This window comes from Symsagittifera roscoffensis, chromosome 6, assembly GCF_963678635.1.
Source record: "Symsagittifera roscoffensis chromosome 6, txSymRosc1.1, whole genome shotgun sequence".
NCBI lineage: Eukaryota > Metazoa > Xenacoelomorpha > Acoela > Convolutidae > Symsagittifera > Symsagittifera roscoffensis.
In genome coordinates, this window is record NC_087067.1 from 19433564 (window position 1) to 19457185 (window position 23622).

The window sequence follows — 23622 nt, forward strand, 5'->3', positions numbered from 1 at the left end:
TTCGTAGGCTTGCGTGTCTGTTAGTGCTTCTGAAATAATGTGGTCAAACTTGCGATCGAAGATATTTAGTGTAAATACATATGGTGTTTTAATGAAAAGTTTCTCGGTGATTTGTGGGTTAGCGAAGCGATCGTCGTCTAAGAATTGATCTTGGTTAGTTCTGATGATGTTATGATCGTAATATTCTAGTGTATATTCATTAGCTCGGGGTGCAGTGTGTGTTTTTAGTGATTTTTTATATCCAATGTAAGTAAATTGTCTAGGTGTTAGTGTTGTAGTGAGTCGATATAGCATGTCCTTATTTCGTTCTATATCGATATGAGTGTTAGATAAAGGTAAGCAAAGGGGATTTGTAAAATGATAATATGAGGTCCAAGGAAGGGTAGGCATTAAAACGTATTCGTCTACAAAGTTACGTGTCTCGTTAGTGTCATGAGGGGTGTTTAAGGTGTATTGTGGAAATGAGGGTAAGGTGATAGCTAAAAATTCTTTTGTGTTAGTGTGTTGTGGATGGTTGATATATTCACGGGCTGTTCCTGGTTTCGCTGGGAAAGGATGGTTGGGGAACTTCCTTTTAAAAGTGCGGTAAGCTCTATTAGTGCTGAGTGAAGATTCAGTAGTTGTGGATGATGGTGCTAATGATTCAGTATAAATTGAAGAGGGTGTAGGGGTAGGAGGGTTGGATGAATCTATTGTGGATGAGATTTGGTTTATGGTTGGGGTGTCAAGGTGATAGGGTTGTTGTTGTAGGGTAATGAAATTATCTAGTTCTGGGGAGATTCGGGGGGTGTCTGGAGAATGAGATGATTGGTCTGAGTGAAGTGAGGAGTAGGTTGGAGTGACTTGGGAAGCATAAGAGGGTGTAGAATTGGTTGGGTCAGGGTTATTTGGTAGTATGGGTTGAAAAGGGGGTTGGGAAAAATTTGAGGAATTGGTGTGAAAATTATTTGATGGAGATGGTTCAGAGTCGGCAAATTCATCGGGGGTTTCAATATTCGGGTTATTGAGTTGTGAGATGGAGTATAAAACTGAGATGTGTGAATTAGTATCGGAATTCATGCCGGATGTTACATTACTGGATGGGAAATCGGGTGGCGGAAAAGCAAAAAGTGGTATTATTGGGATTGGAGTGGTGAGGTTGGTTGGGTGGGAATTTGATCGGTGTAGGGATCCAAGTTGTCGGCTCATCGTGGGCTAAAAAAATTATTATTTTGAGACTGAAAAGCGGTGGTATGGGGTTGTTCTATAATTTGTTCATAAGTATTTCATCTTGTGAGTGGTGTGGCATTATATGTTGGATGGGACTTTGTGATATGGTTGGTCTAAAATTATTATGTGTTATGGCTAAATTTCGAAAATTACGTGGGACTAGGGATAATGGATGGTTATGTGGTAGGGGTGGTAACTGTGGTGCTGTTGGTGTTGTGTCTGCATTGTTATGTTCTTCGTCGTATGTGTTCTGTCTTGTTGCTATTTTTGTGTTATATTCTTTTATTTGTGCGTCTAAAAGAGTTTTGTTTATAGATGTAGAAAATATTCCAAAAAATCCTGCAAATAGTATGCGTGCTACACTTGCTTGTCTATTGACTTGTGTGTGTATAGCACATGTGTTATAGATTCCTTTTAAGAGTGAAAAAAGAAATCCAATAAAGTTAAACATTGCGTATAAAATAGTCAGTTTTTCTAAGATGTAGTAGGGCCATCCTAGAAAATCAAGAATTTCATTCTTGAGTGTAACAAAGCTAAAAATATTGATAGGTGATATATCTTGGGGACGGTATTTTTCACCGTTTAGATTTATATAATCTTTAATGTCTTTAAAATATCCGCTATAGTCTTGCGTATAGATGTCTGCAAATCCTGCGGTTTCGGCAAGTTTGCGTAAGTTTTGGTCAATTGATTGTCTTTGTATTGTGTCCATTTGTGTTAATAATTCCTGGAATTGTTGTGTTCTAATGTGATGTTGAATATCTGATTTTGAGTATATTCCTATTGATTGTAAGTCTATATTTGGGTTTCGAGCGATAGCGCGAATGCTTTCTGGTGAAAATTTTTTGAGTGATTGCATTAATGTGGGATATGGGGTGAGAAGGTAATATTTATCTTCATCAGGGTTTAGTTGTACTACGTTGTGGCTATTTTCTGATCCACATGGAACTGCGGTATCCCAGAAATAGGTTCTTCGTGAAAGTGTGTCAACGAAATGTACTTTATTCTTATAAAAGATAGGGATTCTTTTATAGCATCGTTTATCTTCAAAAACGTATAGTGGTGATACTTTTTTAGTACAAGTATAAAACCATAAGATGTTTCCTTCATAGTCTAAAAAATTTGATCTATTTCCTGATAGTAAATATCCTGCGTAGGTTATTTTTAATACTGCTAGTGCAAGTGATTGTAATATTTGTGTTCTTTCTAATTCGCATAGTTGGTGTAATGTTTCTAATTCGGAGAGTGACATTTCTTGAAAAATTCGGCTAATCGTGTAGTCTAGTTTCATATCTAAGTGAATATCATAGTGGATATTACCAAAATATGTACTATTCATTAGTGATAGTTCTTGTAAACGTGTGCTTTGATCGTCTTGGGGCTTTAAATGTCCACCAGGTTGACCTGTATTCTTTTGAAAATTAACTGGTATATATGATGTTCCTTCGTTTAGGGGATGACTTGTGGCGTATGGGTCGACTTTTATTTTTCCAGTGGTCATGTCGAATCCATTTTCGTATTCAACTAATATTTCAGAGTATTGTGTTTTGTGAAGTGGGTTTCTGTATTTACATGCAAGTTCTGTTTCTTGATATATTTGAAAACGTGTTAATTTATTTTCTATATTATGAATGATTCGAAAATTAGAACTTATTTTTCGTAATGGATTTACTTGTTCATATGGTATTGATTGTATAAAATATTTTTCGTGAAATTTTATCATACGAGCGTGTATTTTTGCTACTTGAAATGTTGTACATGTGTCTTCGGGGAACCAAACAATTGTTGCTTGTGTTCTGGTTGTAGGGTCTCAATAACCTTGGTCGTTTTTACAAGGTAATCTAATTCCTTGATAAATCATTGTGTTGTCTGATAAATCTCGTGTGAGTTGTATTTTTTCGAGTTGTATTTTCCAATCGAAAAACATTATTTCTTGGTATCCTTTATTTTTTGTGTCTGCTTTGCAGTTTGATGGGTCATTTATACCAATGTGTGGTATCCAGTGTTTATCGTGCATGTCATAGGTTAATCGTCCGTGTGCGCCGTTGTATGGGTATTTTTCATCTAATTTTATATGTCCTTGATATCTTTCAAGTTCTGCTTGATGTACAGAATCTGAAAAAACTTGGAAATATACTAAATTTCTATCTGTGTTTTTATTTTTTGTGATGTTTAGTCGGAGTAACTCGTTTTTACAATCTTCGGGATTGAGATGTAAAAGTCGTTCTATATTACTCTGGTAGAATGATTCATGGTCAAGTCGGTTTTTATTTCCGTTTGAGACTTGTGAACAATGTACTTTCTTTTCAGAAAATGTTGCTGTGAATTTATATCCTATAACTGTAGTTGCTCGGGCTTTTGAATAAAGTGTTGCTATTACATTTGTAGTTTCTATGGCTTGGGGTTCTGTTTCGCACTGTGATACTTGATTTATTGCATACTTGTGTAGTGTTTTTTGTTCGTTTTCTTCACAATCGTAATGTGTTACTAATAAATCTTGGGGTCCTGTGCGGGGAGAAGGGTTTATGTTTTGATTTGAGATTACTAGAAAAAGGAGTTGGAGAAAAATTAATAATTTTAGAATATACATGTGTATGATAATCCTGAGTATGGGTTATAAAATGTGATGTAACTAATTGTCTTTTTGGTATATCTGTCGTATTTATATATTACTTCAGTGGTTATAAATGGTGGTGGTAGTGATTGAGCTGTTATGTTTGGTGGGTTTAATGGGTAGGGATGTTGAGTAATGTTGTTTAATTTAACTGTGATTTCAAACTTTAATTGTAAACTGTTTTGTTGGAGTATTTGGATATTGTGATCACGGATATCGTCGTGAATGTCTTGTCGGTATTGTAATCTATTAAGTGCCCAGTTGTGAAGGCGATTACTTTCTAGATGTTGTCCAAATAATGGTGGAGGGGCTGTAAATGTATTCCAATCTAGTCTTAAAGGGATATTTGTTGATGATTGTTCTCGATATCTGGCGTCGAGATTATTTGGAAAATTTAAGTTAAAAGGTGGTGGTGAAATCTGGCTTATTGATGGTGTTGATGGTAGTGATAATGTTTCTGGTAGTGATGAGGATGTTGTTGTATCCGTAGAAATATCTATTGGATCATTGACTAAATTTAATTCACCTTGTGTAAAAGAATGTGTTGTCCAATATGGTAGTCGTGATGCCTGGTTTGGGGGGTTAAAGGGATTTTCACGTATTTGTTCAGATGTTGGTGTTGAACCTAAGTAATCTGATGGTAGGCTTGAGGTGCTACGTTGTGAAAGAAGCGTAGGGGTTTCTGGTAATGTACCAATGGGGTTTTCTGGAGTGTTTTGTGATGGGGATTGAGGTATGTCGAAATGAACTCGGGGAGTTTGAAAATTTCTGTTTCGTCGAGGATGTATAATTTGTCTATTTATTTCGACTGTATTTGGGTTTTGACTAGGATTTCTTATTCTACTTAATTCTTGTGGTAGTGTTGGGTATAAGTTATATGTTGGTTCGCTTAGAGGTGCTTGTCGTTGAACTGGTTCTAGTGGTTCTGATAAACGAGCGTGTCGTTCTTCAAAAGTGTATGGGTTATCTTGAAAGGAAATTCGTGTAGATGTTTGAGGATTATGGGTAGTTGAAGGTGTTGTTGGGTTATCTTGGGATGATGTCGGTGAAGACTGACTTTGTGACTTTTGGGTAGCAATTTTTGATAGCTTTTTGGTCTATTCTTTTAGTGAAAAAGTTAATTTTTATTATAGTATTCTTCTAAGAAAAGAATTAGGAGGATTGTTGCTAGAGCGAATGTGATGATTGCTTTCTTTATACATTTGCATATGGTCAAAATGAGGGATGATAGAAATGTTATGAAAATTACAAATAGTAGAAAAATATCAGTTCTACTGAAAATAGTTCGTATCATTTAGACAAGTTTTATAAATCGTACCTGTGGATATAATCAAGGGTTTTTGAAAGTTGGAGAAATAGTTCGAATATAGTGTAGAAAATTAAAAAAATATTACAAAAAATTTAAGAATATTAGAAAAGATTCAAGGATATCAAAAAGTAATATTATGAAAGTTTCAAGTATCGTAAAAAATTGTTTGAGGTTTGTGATAATTTTAGTGACTGTTTGATAGAAGAGCATTTAAGAAATGGCTTCGTGATCGAATATTTTTTGTTGTTTGGGGCAATTTTCAAGTGTGGTCGGATTATTTATTAGTTTTTTGACAAGTGGGTTGAGTTTTGTAAAAAATTGTTGGGGGCAATTTTTATGGTGATCGGTAGGTCTTCTTTGTCTTTATTTTCATTTGTCAAATGATCTGGGGTATTTTTGAGATTTTTATACTTTAGGCTAAATAAAATGGTCATTCTTTTACTTTAGGCTAATTTAACATATTTGTTTGGGGGATATTTCAGGTCTGAGTTGGGGAAATATTGTTGATCTTTGGTTTATTAGATAAGGAAGGGTTATGATAATATGGTGATATTTATTTTAGTTGTCAAGTTGGAGTGGTTTGCTTATTTTTGACCTGGAGGTCGTAGAGTTATAGTTATAGATATGCCTGGAGTTTAATATTTTTCGTCTAGTTGGTTTGTGTTAAAGTTATAGAAGGTGACGGATTGGATGAATCCTATTGGCTAATTTTGAACTAGAATCGCTGCGTGTTTATCAGCATGTTATCTTGAAAAGTGAAAGTGTAAAATGTTTCAGAGGTGCAAAGATTATTAAATGTAGAATTAAGGTTGTTTTTGAAATTCAACTTTCTTTAATATTTTAGATTGTGGGATGAATACTTTATAATTTTTACGTGGTTGATTTCTAAGTCGTGAAGACTCTCTATGTTCTGATTTGTCGATTTGTTTTTGGGGTATTATTTGTTCTGTCATTTTTCTATTTTTTCTTTCTTTTTGAGATGTATTTTGATCGAGATTTTTTGTATTGTTTTTTGTGGTGTTTGATTTTGTATTTTGATTTCCGAGGTGAATATCATTTTGTTCCTTTGTTATGTTGTCCGTATGTGGGTCATTTTGAATAACTTTTAAACCTGTAAAAGAATATAATTGAGTAAGTTCGCGGAGTGCGTATTCTTTTGGATAATAAGGTAATAGGTTATTTCGGTGTTGAACGATTTCTTTTTTATCTGAGTCGGTGATTTTATATGTGACATCAGTGGGTTTTGCAATTATTTGGTATGGTCCTTTACGAAGGGGTTGTAACTTTTTTGAAATTCCTTTTTGAGTATTAAAATTGGGTATTAAAACAAATGTTCCAATTTTTAAATCGGAGGCTGGTGTAAAGCGTGAATTTATTTGTTCATTAATATTTTGCCTTTGTAACAACTTTTTTGTTACCTTTTGGTAAATTTCATTGTGTTTTTTATCTCTGTTTAAAATCCATTCGGTGTGTGTACCGGAGGCTAATTTAAGAATTTGTGGGTGATGAAAATGATCTTCATCGTGTGTATGTAATGGTAGGTTATAACAAATTGAGTCTTTATTTGGTTGACAATAACCTTGTGCGTTTTTATGAGAGTTTGCTGTAAACATTATTGGTTTGCGTGGCTTTTGGTTAAAAACCATTTCATATGGTGACATTCCTAAAGTTGTCGTGATTTGTGAATTATATGCTAAGGGAAATAGTTTTACATCTGCTGACCATTCGGTATATCTTGTATCATTTCCATTGATGATACATCTGAGATATTCTTGTAATGAACGGTTCATACCTTCGACTAAGCCGTTTGTCCAAGGTGCGTGAGATGTACGTGGTTTGTGTTTAATGTTATATAAATGACATAGTGTGATGATTTCATTATTTATGAATTCTGTACCGTTATCTGTAACTAAAATTTCTGATAGTCCGAATTTTGCTATCCAGTGTTCATAGAGTGTTGTGTAAGCGTAATAAGCGTTACAATGTGGTACTGGGTTAAGTGCTACATAATGTGTAAATGCGTCAACAATTACCATGATGTAGGAGTTTCCTTCGGATGAGGGTGAAATTGGTCCTTTGGTATCAAATGAGATACGATGATTAAAGTACAAACTTTGTCCTTTAAAATCTTGTTTTTGTGCTATTTGTTTTTGATTTGGGTAAGGTTTATTTAGTTGACATACTATACAGTCATTGCATAGTACTTTTATCCAAATTGGTGCATTTGGGAAATAAAAGTTTTGTACAAAATTTGAATATGTTTTTTCTGATCCAGAGTGTCCTTTAATATTTTGTGTATGTGAAATATTAAAAGCTATAAGAATCATACTTAAAGGGAGACAGGGAACTGTAGATTCATTTAGTTTGTATTCTAGAAGGTCTGTGTTTTCGTTAATTGTTGTATTATTGAATTTTCGAAAATATCGGAGGAGTGTTTTGTTTCCTAGAATAGTTGAATCTGCTTTGATAGGTTTAGTTTTATATTTGTGCCATGATTTCAGTTGTCGAATTACTGGGTCAAGGTTTTGATATTGTTTCAGTGTTGAAATTGTAATTGTTTCTGTTGGGAGGAGAAAAATGTTTTCAATTTCTAATTTAGATAAGGGTATTGTGTCAAGTGGGTCATGGAGGTCAAAAACTTGATTTATTGTGTATTTTGAATCGTTTGTTTGTGGTCCTGATAAGTTTATTTTATCAGTTAAATTTTCTTTTTCAATTAGTGGAAAATGGTCTTTTTTAGGCGGGTTATGTTTTTATGTTGTATTGTTCTAAAATGTCGAGTAATCTGTTCACTTTATCGTGTAAGTGAATTGGTACTTTACTTGCTCTTTGTTTTTTGAAAACTGCGTCTGGTTTTAATGGGAGATGTAGTGATGAGCTGATTTTGCCAACATCAAATTTGGATGTTGCATAGACTGATGAATATTTAATTAGCTGTTTTGCTAGTTTTTCAAATTCGTCTTGTGTTATTTGTGAATGTTGGAAATTAAACATTGTTAAAAATTTCTGTTGACTCTCTGTGTAGTTACTTATGTTGAATGTATATTTGAAATATGGGGTTTTTGTGAAATAATCCGTATTTTTGTTTTCGTTACTTATTATACTATTTATAGATAATTCTTCATTAAGAATTGTGGATTGGCAAATATCTAGTAATTGGAGTATATTATTTACACGATATGCTTTTTCGTGTATTGGTGATATTGTAGCGTTGGTTTCGCAATAGCCTAAAAGTCCTAAAGGTAATGTTACTTGGTAAGGTGTATTGTTGTATACATGTAAGGAAATAATATCTGAATTCGAGTTTTTCAAATATTTTATTGATGAGATTGTGATTTTGAAAAATTTATGAATAGGTTTGAATTCAAAATCTGACATATAAAATTTTTGTTTGTTTTGTTTTTTATCATATTGGTGAACTTGCTTTATTGAAAAATTGTATATGTTTCCTGATAGTGGTTTCAAGTGTTTTCTTTGTTGGTTATATATTGGATAGAATTTTGAAAAGAATGGTGGTTGTTTATTTAATCTTTGAAAAAATGTTAGGGATGTGTCTTTTGTTTTTGTATATTTATCTTTGATTAATATTTTACTATTCAAGATGTTGATTGTTGGTATATATTTAGAGATAAATGGTATTCCAATGATATTGTGTTTAATATCAGTGATATGGAATATTTGTTTAAATGGTTTGGTTAAAATTTTGTTTTGCTCCATTGTTCTTGTGGGGAGAAGAAATAATTGAATTTTTCCGTAGTTTATTAATGTTGATCCTTGTGCTGTTGCTAGTTTGCTGGAGGTTTCAAGAGGTGTTAGCTTTGGGTGTAAGGTTTTTATTTCATTCCATGTGGGAATGTTTATTATATTTGATTCTGCTCCTGAATCAATTAAAAAATCAATTTCAAGATCTGGTGGTTCAAATTCTTTGCTTCTTGGACTTTCTAAAAAAAATGGTATTGTCCAAATTTTTTCTTTGGGTTGTTCTTTTTGTATGTTTTGATAGATGTGATTTGTATTCAAGCATTTTGTTTTTTCGTTCTCATTGGGTTGATTTGTAGTGTTAATTTCATTAGTTTTTTGTGTCGTCGGTGTGGAATGGACGGGTTCAATATAATAATTGTGAAGGAGTTCTGATTGATTCTCATATATGTGTGATGAAAAAAGTTGTTCATATATAACAGGTTCATAGTCATTTTCGCCTTTATCATATTGATGGAGAGAGTGTTTTCTGCATTGCTTTCTGAATCTGATGATCCACAGTTTATTTGATTGAGTTGTAACGTATCAGTTACTGTGTCATCAATACCTGGAGGGTCTGATGTTGTTTCTGGATTAGATTGTTCTTGATTAATATGTCTTTGATGTTTAGGTGTACTACTTCTGTGGCGATTATTAGAATTATTATAATGGTTATTATTCCTGTGTGGTGATTGGGAATAATTTCTATAACGATTATTATAACTTGAATGTCGATTTTGTGAATTATTTCGCGATCTGTTTTGGTAATTATTGTTTGGTCTGTTATAGTTTGATCTATTATATGAGTTATTCCTTGATTGATTGTTCGGGTAATTCTGGTTTCGGTTGTTTGAATAACTTCTATTCCGATTATTGGAGTAGTTTCTGTTCCTATTGTATGATGAATTTCGTGATTGATTGTTTGGATAATAATTATTTCTTGATTGGGAATTAGATCTAGAAACAAATCGTTGTGTATTTGAATGTGATCTGGAGTAGTTATTTCGACTATTTGGTCTATTGTAGTGATTTTGTGATGAATTTTGCGTGTTTCTTCGTTCTGGTGATCTTCCTCTATAACTTGAGTTATATGGTGATTGATTTCTTGTATAATTTGTATTGTTCGGGAGTGGTTTTCCTGAACTGTTGTTGCTGTAGACTGTTTTGTTCGGTAGATTTTGGTCTTTTTTCATGTATTGATAGAATGATTTATTTGGTTCTTTATATTTTTGAGGTTTATTTTGATTGTCTTGCTGTTTTTGTCTACATTCAGAAATACTATGTCCGTATTGTCGGCAATAATTACACCATTTTTTGAAAGATGGTTTGCCTTTAAAGTTTGGGTGTTTTTCGTAAATATTGAGTATTTCAGTGATTTTTTCAACGAGGTCTGTATCTGATTCCTGTATATTGTTTATATTTGTGGAAGCTGTTTCAATTCTGTTAACGTATTGTAATTTCAGATTTTCCGTTTCTTCGAGTTTCATTGTGATTTCTGCTTGTTCTAGTTTGTCTACTAGTTTTCGAAAATCTAAATCGGGTTCTCGAATTGACGAAGGATGGGATGCTCTCTTTTTTATTGCTATTTTCCTTAATTGTGGTGTTAAGGTCATCATTAAGATTTCTGTCATCTTTGTGTTTTTATAGTCATGTGTATTTAATGAATATGCTTTTCGAACTAGTGTTTCGATTCGTACTGCTAATTGCTTGATGGTTTCGTTTGGTAATCTGCGAATTTCATTACATAAAACTCTTTGTTGTTGTTTGTTTCTTTCGGAGTCAAACATTTTTGAAAATTCTTGTGTAAACCTTTTCCAATTTGATTTTATTTCTATAGGCAATACTGAAAACCATTTTTGGGCTGCGCCATCTAGAGTTGTTTGTATTAACGCTGTGCGTCGATGTATCCAGTTTTGATGTAGTGGCGTATTAATTGGTTCAGGTCCTATATTTAAAATCAAATTTGCTGTGACTGCATTTAAATAGTCTTCTACAGAATATTCAGGGTCTGTTCCTGTGAATACCATTAAAGGTTTATTTGATGTTATTGATGATCCACCCATAAGGTATGGATTCATCGTCATTTGTAATGATTCTGCTGCATTTGGCATTTGAGAAAAATTTGAAAGTTGATTTCTTGTTATTTCGTGTTGTTGAAGATAATATGGGAGTGGTATTTCATTTTGCATTTGTGCTGGTTGGTACGAGTTTGCAATCATTGGGTTTTGTTGCTGAATTGGTTGAAAAGATTGTGTATTAATTGGGTTTTGTTGTTGAATTGGTTGTTGGTTTTGTGTATCTATTGGTTGTGGAGAAAAAATTCTATTATATGTATGTGGTTTCTGTATTCATTGTCCACGATATTCTTGATTATAGGGTGTAAATATATCTGGTTGTAAGAAATCATCATCTGAGGATAAGTAATCCATTTGATAAGATATTTGTTTTTTATTTTTATTTTGTTGAAAAAATGGATAGTTTTCACTACGATCCTGTGGAGGATGTAAATTTGTTTGGAAATTCACTGAATTAGGTGGTGCCATTGGGTTATCCCAGTTTCGAGATCTTGTATAATTACTAAAATTTTTTCGTGGTTGATAATTTGTTTTTGATGGATGTGTGTAATTATAATTATGGTCTGCAAAGTTGTTTCTAGTGAACGTTTTGCGTGTTTTTGGCGGTATTGTCATGGGTCTGTATGTTTGGTAATCCATGTGTGAATATTTTGGGGCAACCGAAGGTTTAACGGTTGATTGTAATGTTACCTGTGTTTGTGAAGGATTTGTATTTCTTGGTGTTGTTAAGTTTGGACGTATTGGTGAAATACTTTGTTGTGTAGTTGTTGTGTGTACGATTTCTTCATTTATGAAGTGTGATGGTGTCTGGATATCTTGTTGAGTAAGATTCCTAGTTCCATTGAGGTTTTCATTGTGTATGACTGTAGAGTTTAAACTATTATTTTGCATATCGGGTAAAAATGTATTATAGTTTAATGGTGTTGCATCAATGGTTAATGGTATTACTCGTACATAATCTCTTACATAAGATATCGTACTTATTGCTTGACTTGAGATTGATTGTGGGAAGTTTATGGATGCGGGATGAGACCATTTGGGGTCCCAAACATAGTCTGATTGTTCTGTGATGGCAGTATCATCGTTTGAGTTTTGGGGTCTAAAATTTTTTCTTGCTTGTGAAATTAAATCAATATTATGTGTGAAATAATCTATTATGAACCATGCCAAGATTTTTTGTAAGTCGTGTTTTGTATGTTGTGAAACTTCATCTTTCGTGAAATTTTCTTTAATTATATTTAGAAAACTAGAGAGTAGTGTGATTTCATGTCGTACTCTTATATGTTTAGATGTTTCTGTCGGTGAGACATTTGGTATCTGGATTTCGTTTTCTAATATCGAGATATAACTATATATTATCGCAAAAACTTCATTGGTGAATATGGAGTTTGCTCTTTGTGAGTTATGATATTGGATGCTTTTTATATATTCTGAGAATACTTGTGCCATTCTGCCGGATGACACAGCATAACCTTCCCGCGACAGAAAAAAAAGTGACTAAAGGCCTTATGAACAAAAAAGTGTTGCGACGGAGGGTCAGAATGTTCTAGAATTTTTATTTTTAAAATTTCGATTGGAAGAAGAACATTTCTGAGAAATAGAAAAAAGACGGCCATTTTGAATAAAAAAGACGAAAATCAGAACCACGATATAGATTGTGAAGAACAGTTGTATCAGAGACAGAAAAACACGGAGCCTCTTATCGTGGCAAGAACACACGATAAGGACCTTAGCGACAGATATTTGTGGAGACGGAGGCTTCAGTGGGGGGAAGAGAAATACCACGGAACCCTCCCGGGACACGAAATATAGGAGATAAGAGTGTTATCTCAAGAAAATCACGGGAGCGGAGGCTTGGTCCCCCAGAGACTGTTATATGTGAAGGGACTGTGAAAACTGACTATAACAGCTGCTGTAATGTCCTAGATCTTAATTAACACCGTTATTATTTAATATTTCAGAGCATGAGTAGATAGAAAAAGGAAAGGGTCAATCCATCTCCAATGGATTTAATATAAAACTGTCACACAAAAACATAATAAAATAGGTTGTTCGAGCCGTGTTTTTAATGACAATCACGTAGTCTGAGGATCCGAGACTCAGCTATGTGGTTGTGTTCGCATGCAAACGAAAGCTGATCAAAAGTCGTTTGACTGATGGCCTAAAAATGGTAACTTTTTACTTTGCCCTAAACAGACCAGAAAATCAACTGGCAAGGTCGAGACGGTGAAAAACGAGTAGAATTAAGGTAGCTGACGCCTGCCAGTCGTTAATAGGAACTTTTTCTACGCTCCGTCGCTGTGTGATATTTGGGCGAATGTTACATAGACGTTTTTATGGCGCTCCTGGGTGGGCCTGTTAAAGGCATGAAACCATCATGATCAGCAAGCGTTTCAGCGACGAACCCTCCGCTCCGGGCGTATGCCCGAGTTAGAGGCCTTAATGACCGTTATTGTACTAGGGGGAAGGTGCGTACCCTCCGTCTAGTGCAATTTAGCTTTTTAACTTAGTTAATACCGAAAATTCCGGGGGCCGGAGGGTTAGGTGGGAAATCTAGAGCCCGCTTGTCCTGAGGTCCCAGGACCAAAAACAATTAAAGAGAAAGCGTAAAACCAAACAAAAATAGTGTATAACCAAGAAAAAGCCAAAAACAAATTTATTTAAAAACAAAAAAGTACAAAAAACAGTAAAAAAATCCAAAAAAGACCAAAAACAGTAAAAAACATAAAGTGACAATTTATATGTTATTTCCGGACGAGATGTGATCTGACCTTCCTATTTGTTGTTGTTTCAGATTGATTTATATCGTTTCTGATAGAAAGATTGTGTGTTTTGGTGAAGGGTTGGATACCCTCCCTCGAGTGTAATTTGAGTGTTTAAGCACGTTAATGGTAATTTTGCCGGTGGCCGGAGGGTAGAGTGGCAAGCTGATCAACGTGTTCCACACTCAACAGGGACATCAAGGACAACATCCGCAACGACTGTTGGGTATCGTTGAAGCAATTTCAGTATCGTTCGGGTACTAATTCTTTAAAACTTAAGTGGTGGGGGGCACGATTGGCGCGGTCCGATTGTACCCTCCATCGATTACAAATTTCCGAGTTAAGGGTCTTAATTCGAATATTTTGGTGCAAAGGAGGGTATAGTACTATTTATTAGCGACTATTTATAGATTATTGTCCTTACTATATATTACTTATCTCCTATTTAGACCCAAGAAACACCCATTTTTTGTCGAAAATTACCAATTTTCGACCAAACTGTAGACCCCCAAATTTTCGGATATCCGAGCTTTTCCGATAGGCAAAAAGCTTTTATATAGAGAGTAGCCACGTAGTTCGATCCCCTTTATTAAAGAAACCGCGTGAGCAAAGATTCAGTAGAAGTTAGAAAAACGAGAATTTTTCGACCAAAATTTTGATAATTTTCTGTATTTTGTCAATCTGTTTTGGGGATCGAGTTTTTGAGTTTTTAGAGTTAGAGCAATAAAATTTTTTGCGTTAGGAGCGTGCTAGCATAACGTGCTAGGTTACCAGAGAAATTTTTGGGTAACCCTTCGAGTAGCTCCGTGGATAGAGCTAACGACTTAAGGTTTGGAAAAGGAAGGAATCGGAGGGTCCAAATTTGATAGTTTTTGGCCAAATTTTTGTTTCTAAACCAATTTGGTCCGGTTTTTGCATTATTCCAGTGCCGTACAGGGCTGCTACGCTCATTTCAAGTATTTTTAGGCACTTTTGACCGGAATTGCGGAAAAAGTCTTTCAGAACCTATATAGGTGGTGAAAAAAAGGCCATTTTCACGAACGCGTTTTTGGCGATTTCTCAAAGACTAGTTATCCGATCGGGATAATTTTGGTACCATAAGTCGACGTTTTTGACCACTTTTCCGAATCGCAACCGTTTTTGGGTTGATTATTTCGGAAAAGAAAAATTCTTTAGAATTTGTTGGTTCGGAGGGTCCAAATAACGGGCAACCCTCCGAGCGGCAGAAAATTTTATCAAAACATCTTTTTATTAAACTGGGAAGGTTGACCGTGTCAGCCAACCTAGTTTTAAGTCAGGTAGACCGCTTTCAGAGGCTTTACTGCGGTGATTTAACCTTTTTTCTTGATTTTGGGGGAACCCTCCGAAGTGACCCTCCGGAGTCAGCTAAACCCTTTAGCAACCCTCCTTAGTGGAAAATTTCCACGAGATCACCCTAAGAAGTTGAAACAGCTCCCCCTAGAACCCTTAGCTTATTTTGACGCTTTTTGAAGCTAGTAGGAGAACCTTCCAAGTGAGATCAGAAAATTTGAAAATTTTGGAGGTACCCTCCGAAGTGACCCTCCGGAGCGTATTAAGCATCTTATTGACCCTCCTTAGTAAATTTAGGGGGACCCTCCGAAGTAACTTGGGTGATTAAGATACCCTCCTAAGTAACTTGAGTGATTGAGGTACCCTCCGAGGTAACCCTCCGGAGTGTCTTAAACCTTCTAGCGACCCTCCTTGTAAGAGACTTGAGTAAACCTTCTGTGGCAATTTGGGAAACGGAAAATATCCATTTAATTAGGATCATATTAGGATATTAGGCGTGCTTATCAGGGTCATAAGAACCCATTCTGACCCGGAAATTCGTGATCAACTTTGGATTTTATATTGGGTGTATTAGAAGTACCCGAACAAGATTTTTTTTGATTGTGATTTTGGTTGAGTGGTTGCCTTGAGCTACTTAATAGGAAAGTTCGGGCAATCCGGGAACAAATAAAGGAAGACCCCGGTGGGTGTATTAAGCAAATACACACCCACTTGAGAAGAAGAATTGTTCCCTACTCTCGTGCACTTGGAACAGTCCGAGTGTGGGAGAGCTTTTTCATAGATTTGACGAATTTTCGACCAAGAGGTTGCCTTGAGCTACTTAGTAGGACAGCTCGGGCAATCGCAGGACACCCAAAAGAAGACCTCGGTGGGTGTATTAGGCAAATACACACCCACTTGAGAAGACTGTGTCCTGGGCTTCGTTCTTTCGGATCGTTCCGATTGGGGGAAGTCTTTTTCTTTAAGACTAAGTTTTATTTATCTATTTCTGAATCATCACTGCTTTTTATCGAAGATTGTTTAATTTTAACAAAGCAGTGACTTGATAAATTGTGTGGCGATAAATTGATACTGACAAAAGGTCGCTGTCACCTGTAGGATATTCTTATCTGATTATCGATTGTGTTTTGTGTGTCGATTATATCTTGTGGAAACTTAGTGATACTGTTATACTATACAACCGGGTTGAGTTAGCATTATATCAATACTGGGTAGACCCTGTGTGTAACTTTAGCTGAGTCACTAATTTAGTCGTGAGAGATCTAAGAGACATTTTGATACTGACGGAATCGAGTAGGCAGCGTTAAGTGATTTAACTAAATCTTGTTCAGAGGCTTTACTGCGGTGATTTAACCTTTTTTCTTGACTTTGGGGGAACCCTCCGAAGTGACCCTCCGGAGTCAGCTAAACCCTTTAGCAACCCTCCTTAGTGGAAAATTTCCACGAGATCACCCTAAGAAGTTGAAACAGCTCCCCCTAGAACCCTTAGCTTATTTTGACGCTTTTTGAAGCTAGTAGGAGAACCTTCCAAGTGAGATCAGAAAATTTGAAAATTTTGGAGGTACCCTCCGAAGTGACCCTCCGGAGCGTATTAAGCATCTTATTGACCCTCCTTAGTAAATTTAGGGGGACCCTCCGAAGTAACTTGGGTGATTAAGATACCCTCCTAAGTAACTTGAGTGATTGAGGTACCCTCCGAGGTAACCCTCCGGAGTGTCTTAAACCTTCTAGCGACCCTCCTTGTAAGAGACTTGAGTAAACCTTCTGTGGCAATTTGGGAAACGGAAAATATCCATTTAATTAGGATCATATTAGGATATTAGGCGTGCTTATCAGGGTCATAAGAACCCATTCTGACCCGGAAATTCGTGATCAACTTTGGAGTTTATATTGGGTGTATTAGAAGTACCCGAACAAGATTTTTTTTGATTGTGATTTTGGTTGAGTGGTTGCCTTGAGCTACTTAATAGGAAAGTTCGGGCAATCCGGGAACAAATAAAGGAAGACCTCGGTGGGTGTATTAAGCAAATACACACCCACTTGAGAAGAAGAATTGTTCCCTACTCTCGTGCACTTGGAGCAGTCCGAGTGTGGGAGAGCTTTTTCATAGATTTGACGAATTTTCGACCAAGAGGTTGCCTTGAGCTACTTAGTAGGACAGCTCGGGCAATCGCAGGACACCCAAAAGAAGACCTCGGTGGGTGTATTAGGCAAATACACACCCACTTGAGAAGACTGTGTCCTGGGCTTCGTTCTTTCGGATCGTTCCGATTGGGGGAAGTCTTTTTCTTTAAGACTAAGTTTTATTTATCTATTTCTGAATCATCACTGCTTTTTATCGAAGATTGTTTAATTTTAACAAAGCAGTGACTTGATAAATTGTGTGGCGATAAATTGATACTGACAAAAGGTCGCTGTCACCTGTAGGATATTCTTATCTGATTATCGATTGTGTTTTGTGTGTCGATTATATCTTGTGGAAACTTAGTGATACTGTTATACTATACAACCGGGTTGAGTTAGCATTATATCAATACTGGGTAGACTCTGTGTGTAACTTTAGCTGAGTCACTAATTTAGTCGTGAGAGATCTAAGAGACATTTTGATACTGACGGAATCGAGTAGGCAGCGTTAAGTGATTTAACTAAATCTTGTTTGTGGTACGTTTGCATTGCCATCAAATTACGAATACTTTCATTTTGATAAAAACTATGCAACGCAGGGACTCGCTAGGATCGACTACTAAAATTCCCAGGCTAAGCAAGGGAAGCACGCGGAAGTTTAGAACTAGGCGTAGCCAAACCTCGTTTAGCAGCGCTTCCGACGCGTTTGCTGAAGACGAATCGACTAAGGGTCAACCTGATCTTTCAGTGAGCGAAATGAAACTAAGGAGCGAGAAAAACCTCGATGGCAATCAAAGGCGGAGCGCCGAGGCCGAGCCTGCGAGCGAAACGCTGGTGGATCCCTTTGACGAAGGGGAGCGAACGCTCATTCGACCCGACTTTGAGCCAGACGAGGTCCTCGAACGGGAGGAAGCCGAGAAGACAGAGGAGACCTCGGAGCGTCCCGAGGTCGAACCTCGGGAGGAAGTGTTGTACAGGGGAATGTCCAAATCAGAGACTAAGAGCTATAAATGGAGAAAGGAACCTTCACATCTGACAAGTGCACACTCATCCTTGGCCAAACAGAGTAACAACGCGATGATGTCGAATATGAGTCCGGGTGAAGAGCAGACGTTCTCGAAGGCCAAGAAGAGTTGGAAGTCCTTGTACGACGAACGCATGGCGTCACTACCAACTGTAGGTTTGACTTCCAGTGATGACTACCCGGAGATAACCCATCCGGATGTGAACTTCACACCGTGCCCAAGGAATGATATGAGCAGGAAGGCGTCATCAACCTCGCCGACCAGGCCCATGTCAGATGGGATAACGATGGGAGCGTCGTCAACCTTCGACAGATTAATGACGTCGATGAGCAAGCTAAGAGGCGGTGCGTCATCAAGCACCAGGCTGCAGCCGCCGTTGACCTCTTCTTCGCTGGGACTAACCCCGTCATGTGGGGCCACTGGCGACATAAGTGACATGTTCGCTGGCGTAATGAATGGTCTGGATGAACTGAGACGGGACATGACTAAAAGAATAGATCAGGTGGATGAGAGAGCTCACAAGGGTCAAGAGAATCTGAGAGACGAGCTAACGCACGTGAAGTCGCAGGCGAGGTTTGATCAGGCTCAATTGATTCATAACACCGATCAATGCCTGGCTGAGAGCCTGGCACAGGCAAACAAAGAGTCAGAGGAAAGAGAGGCAAGGATGACAAGAGAGATCGAGCGATTATTGAATGATCATGATAATACCTACGCCCAAACGATGACTGGCCTGGAGAAGAGGTTAGACGCCAAATCTGACTTGATGATGCGGAAGCTTGACGCGATCCTGAATGGGAGTAGTTGGCAGGAGCATTCCAACTCAAGGGAGCGCTCAAGCCATGCGAATGTTGGAGATGGTACGGGCAACAGTGCCAGAGCCCAGCAGGGCTCGAGAACGAACTACGAACATAGAAACAAGGAGCGGCCAAGGGCAGCCCCGCAGAGGCCTGGCTGGACGAATCCAGTACCGCCGGAGGCAGATGCCACCCCGGAGACAAGATTGCCAACCGTGCCACAAGTCAGTTCAGTACCAGATCTGACTACAGTCTCGCAAGACACAACGATGTATGCCTCGATGTTTGAGCCTCTGAACAGATCTCTTGAAACATTCATCACCAAGCTCTCGAAGTCAACCGAGAGAGGAGAGAGGTCAAGAAGAACACTGAAAAAGCCGAAGTCATATAAAGACGAGTCAGACGGCTGCATTGATACTTGGATAGAGGTGATGAAGTTACACTTTGAGGAAGAGAATCTCTCCAAGAAACAAGAGTGCAGCGCGCTGACGAGCAACCTGGAGGGTACTGCATTAAATTGTGTAATGGCGAAAAGAGCCAATGAGAGAGACAGCGCTCGCAAGATATTCGACATCCTGCTGAATCGTTTCGGCTCTGGAGTACAAGGGCACCAGGCCATGGTGAAGTTCGAGAAGAGGCGTCAGAGAGATGAAGAATCAATAGATAAATTCTTGGACGACCTTGAATTGCTCAGGAGGAGAAGCAACCCGGATGAGAGAATATCCGAGCGAAACTTGGCGATTGCTTCGAAGTTTATGGATGGAGTAAGGAGTGAGGAGCTGAAGACGATGTTGGCCACTCACTTCACCCTGTCGCTTGACCAGGTACCCACGTCCGACGACTTGCGTATGAAGTCACGCGAGTATTTACTCATAAAACCGAGGGCGCAAAACCGTTACAGCCATTATGGCAACTATAGCGGGACAAACACTGGTGCGAATTCCAGTTGGTACAAACCTCGCGATGACATGGACAAGAGGAGGTCGTGCGCGAATTGTGGTTCGATGGACCATCACGTTTCTGCGTGTTCTGCATACAAACAGAACATGAAGGCCATAGGCCACTTTCTTGAGGACGCCGACGCGACCGACGAGGATCATGGGGAGTACGTCAGGGGGCTCATCATGAAATATGGTCCGAGGTGTTTCTTCTGTAATTTGGAGGGACACTTCAAGTCGGATTTTACTCAATTTTGGGACTCAGTAGCGGACGCGAAACATCCCCGCCACGAAGAGGCGCTTTCGGGTGTCAAGGCCAGTCGAGCACGTCTGATGAACGAGGCTGAATCTCGGAGAAAGGAAACGACACCGAGCACCTTTGCGACCAAAAAGGTTAAGACATGGCCTGACGAGGTGGTAGCCTCGAACCTCGAAGCAGAGTCGTCTAGTCCACTCAAGGTGGATTACGGCCTGGCGGCAAGGACAGCGCTGCAGAATGTCAAACAGGACCTTGCCACGAAAGAAGTGGAGCAATGGGTAAGGTCGGAGCTGGAGAGCACAGATCTTCGGGAAAGTCTTAATGTCCTGAGTAAGACGACAAGAGCAGAAGATGAAAAAGAGCCCAAGAAACAGGGACTAAAACTGAACGTTATATCTGGCAAGACTTTCGGCATGACGAAGGCAGGGACCAAAATAATGTCTATCATCTCAGTCGCAGGGCACCAGGTGGTCAAGAACCTGAGCGAGCCATCCGAGATTACACTGGTCCACCTGGACATCTATGCCGACTACCTGAAGGAGAAGGATCCCAAACTGGACTCCAGGGCAGTGCGAGCGCTGCTCACAACGGGAGGTCCGAGGCTGATGAAAGTGGACGGACATTATATCGATGTCCATGGCCCTTACCCGATTCTGATGAACGTGGATGGCATCAATATCTACACGAAAGCTCACATAACTGATGCGAACGATCAGGTTGGCCGGATATACATTGGTCAAGAGGAGCTGAAGGTCAGACGAATCGGACACAACGCGATGCTCGAACAAGATGCTGTGCATATTGGTTGCGAGGCAGATCTGGCCGCACACGTTCTGGACGTGCAAGGCAGACAACTTTCAGTAAAGGGACTGCTAGACACGGGAGCAGTAGTTAGTGTCATGCCAGTCAAAACTTGGACCGACATGGGTTTCGAAAGATCGGATCTCATACCGACAAACATCAGGTTGGCAGCTGCCAATCAGGGAGCGATCTATGTCGCCGGACGAACCCCGATCATCTAACTGCAGCTTGGAGGAAGTCATCTTTGGATGAGCTTCCTAGTAGTAGAGAATTTGGATGAATCCGACCAGTTCATCCTAGGAAGGGATTTCGTTCGCAACTTTGACGTCACGATTGATCTCAATGACGGATTGATTAGGATCAAGGATCCTGAAAGAAAGTATGAGAAAAGACCCCTTAATAAGATCTTAATTAATCAGGCCAAGGTGCCGATTTTTCTGGATCGAAAAGTTAGATTAAAACCGAACCAAGCCGTAGTAGCGACGATTAGGATGAGGAACTTGAATGAACTCAGCAATGACAGACAGGTGTGTCTGGTACCAAATCCAAACAGTAAAAGCTCGGCTATTTTAGGAAGAAGCTTCTCCCTCACTCAGAGCGGACTGTGTGTGAGTGTGTTATTGAACACAGAAGCAACAACAGTGACAATACAGAGGGGAAAGAAACTTGGCTACGCTTTGCCTCTGAACACAGACTTTCTGAGTGTGGAGAACTTGAAGAAGTTTGACGTAACTAAATGTCCATTACATGCGAACCAAGAATGTATAATTAAAAGAGTAATTGAATTGAAATCTTCTAGGAAATTGTTTTCAATGAAGTCGGAAACAGATGATGGGCTGTCTAGTTGTTCCAACTTTCCTGAGAGGCCGACGGAAGCAGAGTTAGCAGCGAATAGGCCTGTCCTACCTGAGATAGAACATCTGAAGGGTAAAATATCTGACAAGGAACTAGATTCGCTCAGGGCGGTGCTAGATCGGAACGCAGACGTTTTTTCAAAGCATAAGGCCGATATAGGTTGTTGCAATTTTATAGAGCACGAGATTGAGATAGAAGAGGGCTCGGTACCTCATAGGGAAGGGGCGAGAAGAATGACCCCAAATAAGTCAGAAGCGTGTAGGAAGGAAATTGAAATGTTAATGGAGTACGACATGATTGAGCCGTCGAAGTCCCCATGGGCTTGTGGCGTGGTCATGGCGAAAAAGAAAGGGGGGCAACTCAGGTTTTGTTGTGATTTCCGTTATCTGAACGCAGTGACTATATAAAAGACGCATACCCCATTCCCCGCATCGATGAGAGCCTATCCAAGCTGGGAGACGCTAAGTTCTTCACGACGTTGGATTTGGGCTCAGCATTCTGGCAAGTGCCACTCAGAAAGCAAGATCGAGAGAAAACAGGTTTCGCGTGTGAGCTGGGACTGTTCCAGTGGAAGAGGATGCCATTCGGATTGTGCAACGCGACGGCCACATTCCAGCGACTGATGGCTCAGGCACTCACGAGCGTCACTAAGAAATACGGGAATCTCATCATGTGTTATGTCGATGATGTTGTGATTGCAACACCAACCCTAGAAGACCACATAGAGAGGTTGGAGGAGGTGTTTTCTTGCATGAAGCAGGCGGGTCTGAAATGCAAACCCTCTAAGTGTGAAATCCTCATTGATTCCATAAAGTATTTGGGCCGCCTGGTTGACAAACATGGAGTGAGACCAGATCCCGAAGCGGTTGAAGCGGTGTTGACCTGGAAGGCACCTAAAACAGATACACAGTTGATGAGTTTTCTGGGATTCGCCAATTATTATCGTGAGTTCATCAAGGGGTATGCTGACAAAATATACCCCATGCAGAGATTGATGAGAAACAAGGGCAAAAAGTTCACCTGGACTGATGAGGCACAAGTCTCATTTGAAAACATCAAACGTGAACTTTGCGAGGCACCGGTCCTCGGCATGCCAACGGAGAAGGGAATGTTCGTGCTGGACACGGATGCATCAGTGGTTGCGATATCAGGCATACTTCACCAAGAGCAGGAGTGGAACGGGAGAACGGTTCTTCGTCCGATAGCTGATGGAAGTAAAGTCCTGAGTGACACTGAGATGAAGTACGGCGCACCAAAAGCGGAGATGTTTGCTGTGATCACGTTCGTGGAAAAATACAGGGCCTACCTGGGGAGTGCTCCATTCAAGTTACGTGTGGACAATCGTGCCCTTGCCTGGCTGAAAACCTATTCGATGGATCAAAGCTACATTGGTCGTTGGATCGTGCGCTTGGATGGATACCACATGATCATAGAGCACCGTACCCGTGACAAGCACCAGAACGCAGATAGCCTCAGTAAAAAGACAGAATTTTATGAGCGCCTCGAGGAGAAGCAGGCTAACCAATCAGAGATCAAAGAGGGGTTTTCCTTTCTGGACAAAGAAACCTACGATAAGCTGCCACTTACTAGGTGGTTAGACAAATCAGGACATCCTATACCTGGACACCCTGACCTTCCAGTGGAGACGGCCGCGGAGATAAAGCTTTTAGCCAAAGGCGAACCCGTTCCGTTGGACCTGCTAGTCCGATCCAACTTGGTACAGCAAGAACTGACCAGGCTGGGTATAAACAGCATCGCTTTATTGAATAAGACGGTGAACGTGGCGCCGGACGTCATGGGAAAAC

The 23622-nt window shown here is 39.0% G+C and overlaps 1 protein-coding gene across 1 annotated transcript in view; it reads right to left on the reverse strand.

The window, feature by feature from the left end:
• LOC134848635 (neurogenic locus notch homolog protein 1-like) overlaps positions 1–18605 on the reverse strand; it is a 99103-nt gene extending 80498 nt beyond the window's left edge. The window contains exon 1 of the mRNA XM_063866154.1: positions 18471–18605. Coding sequence (XP_063722224.1) covers positions 18471–18605 — 135 coding nt within the window. The remainder of the gene's footprint in view (positions 1–18470) is intronic.
• Positions 18606–23622: the final 5017 nt, after the last annotated feature.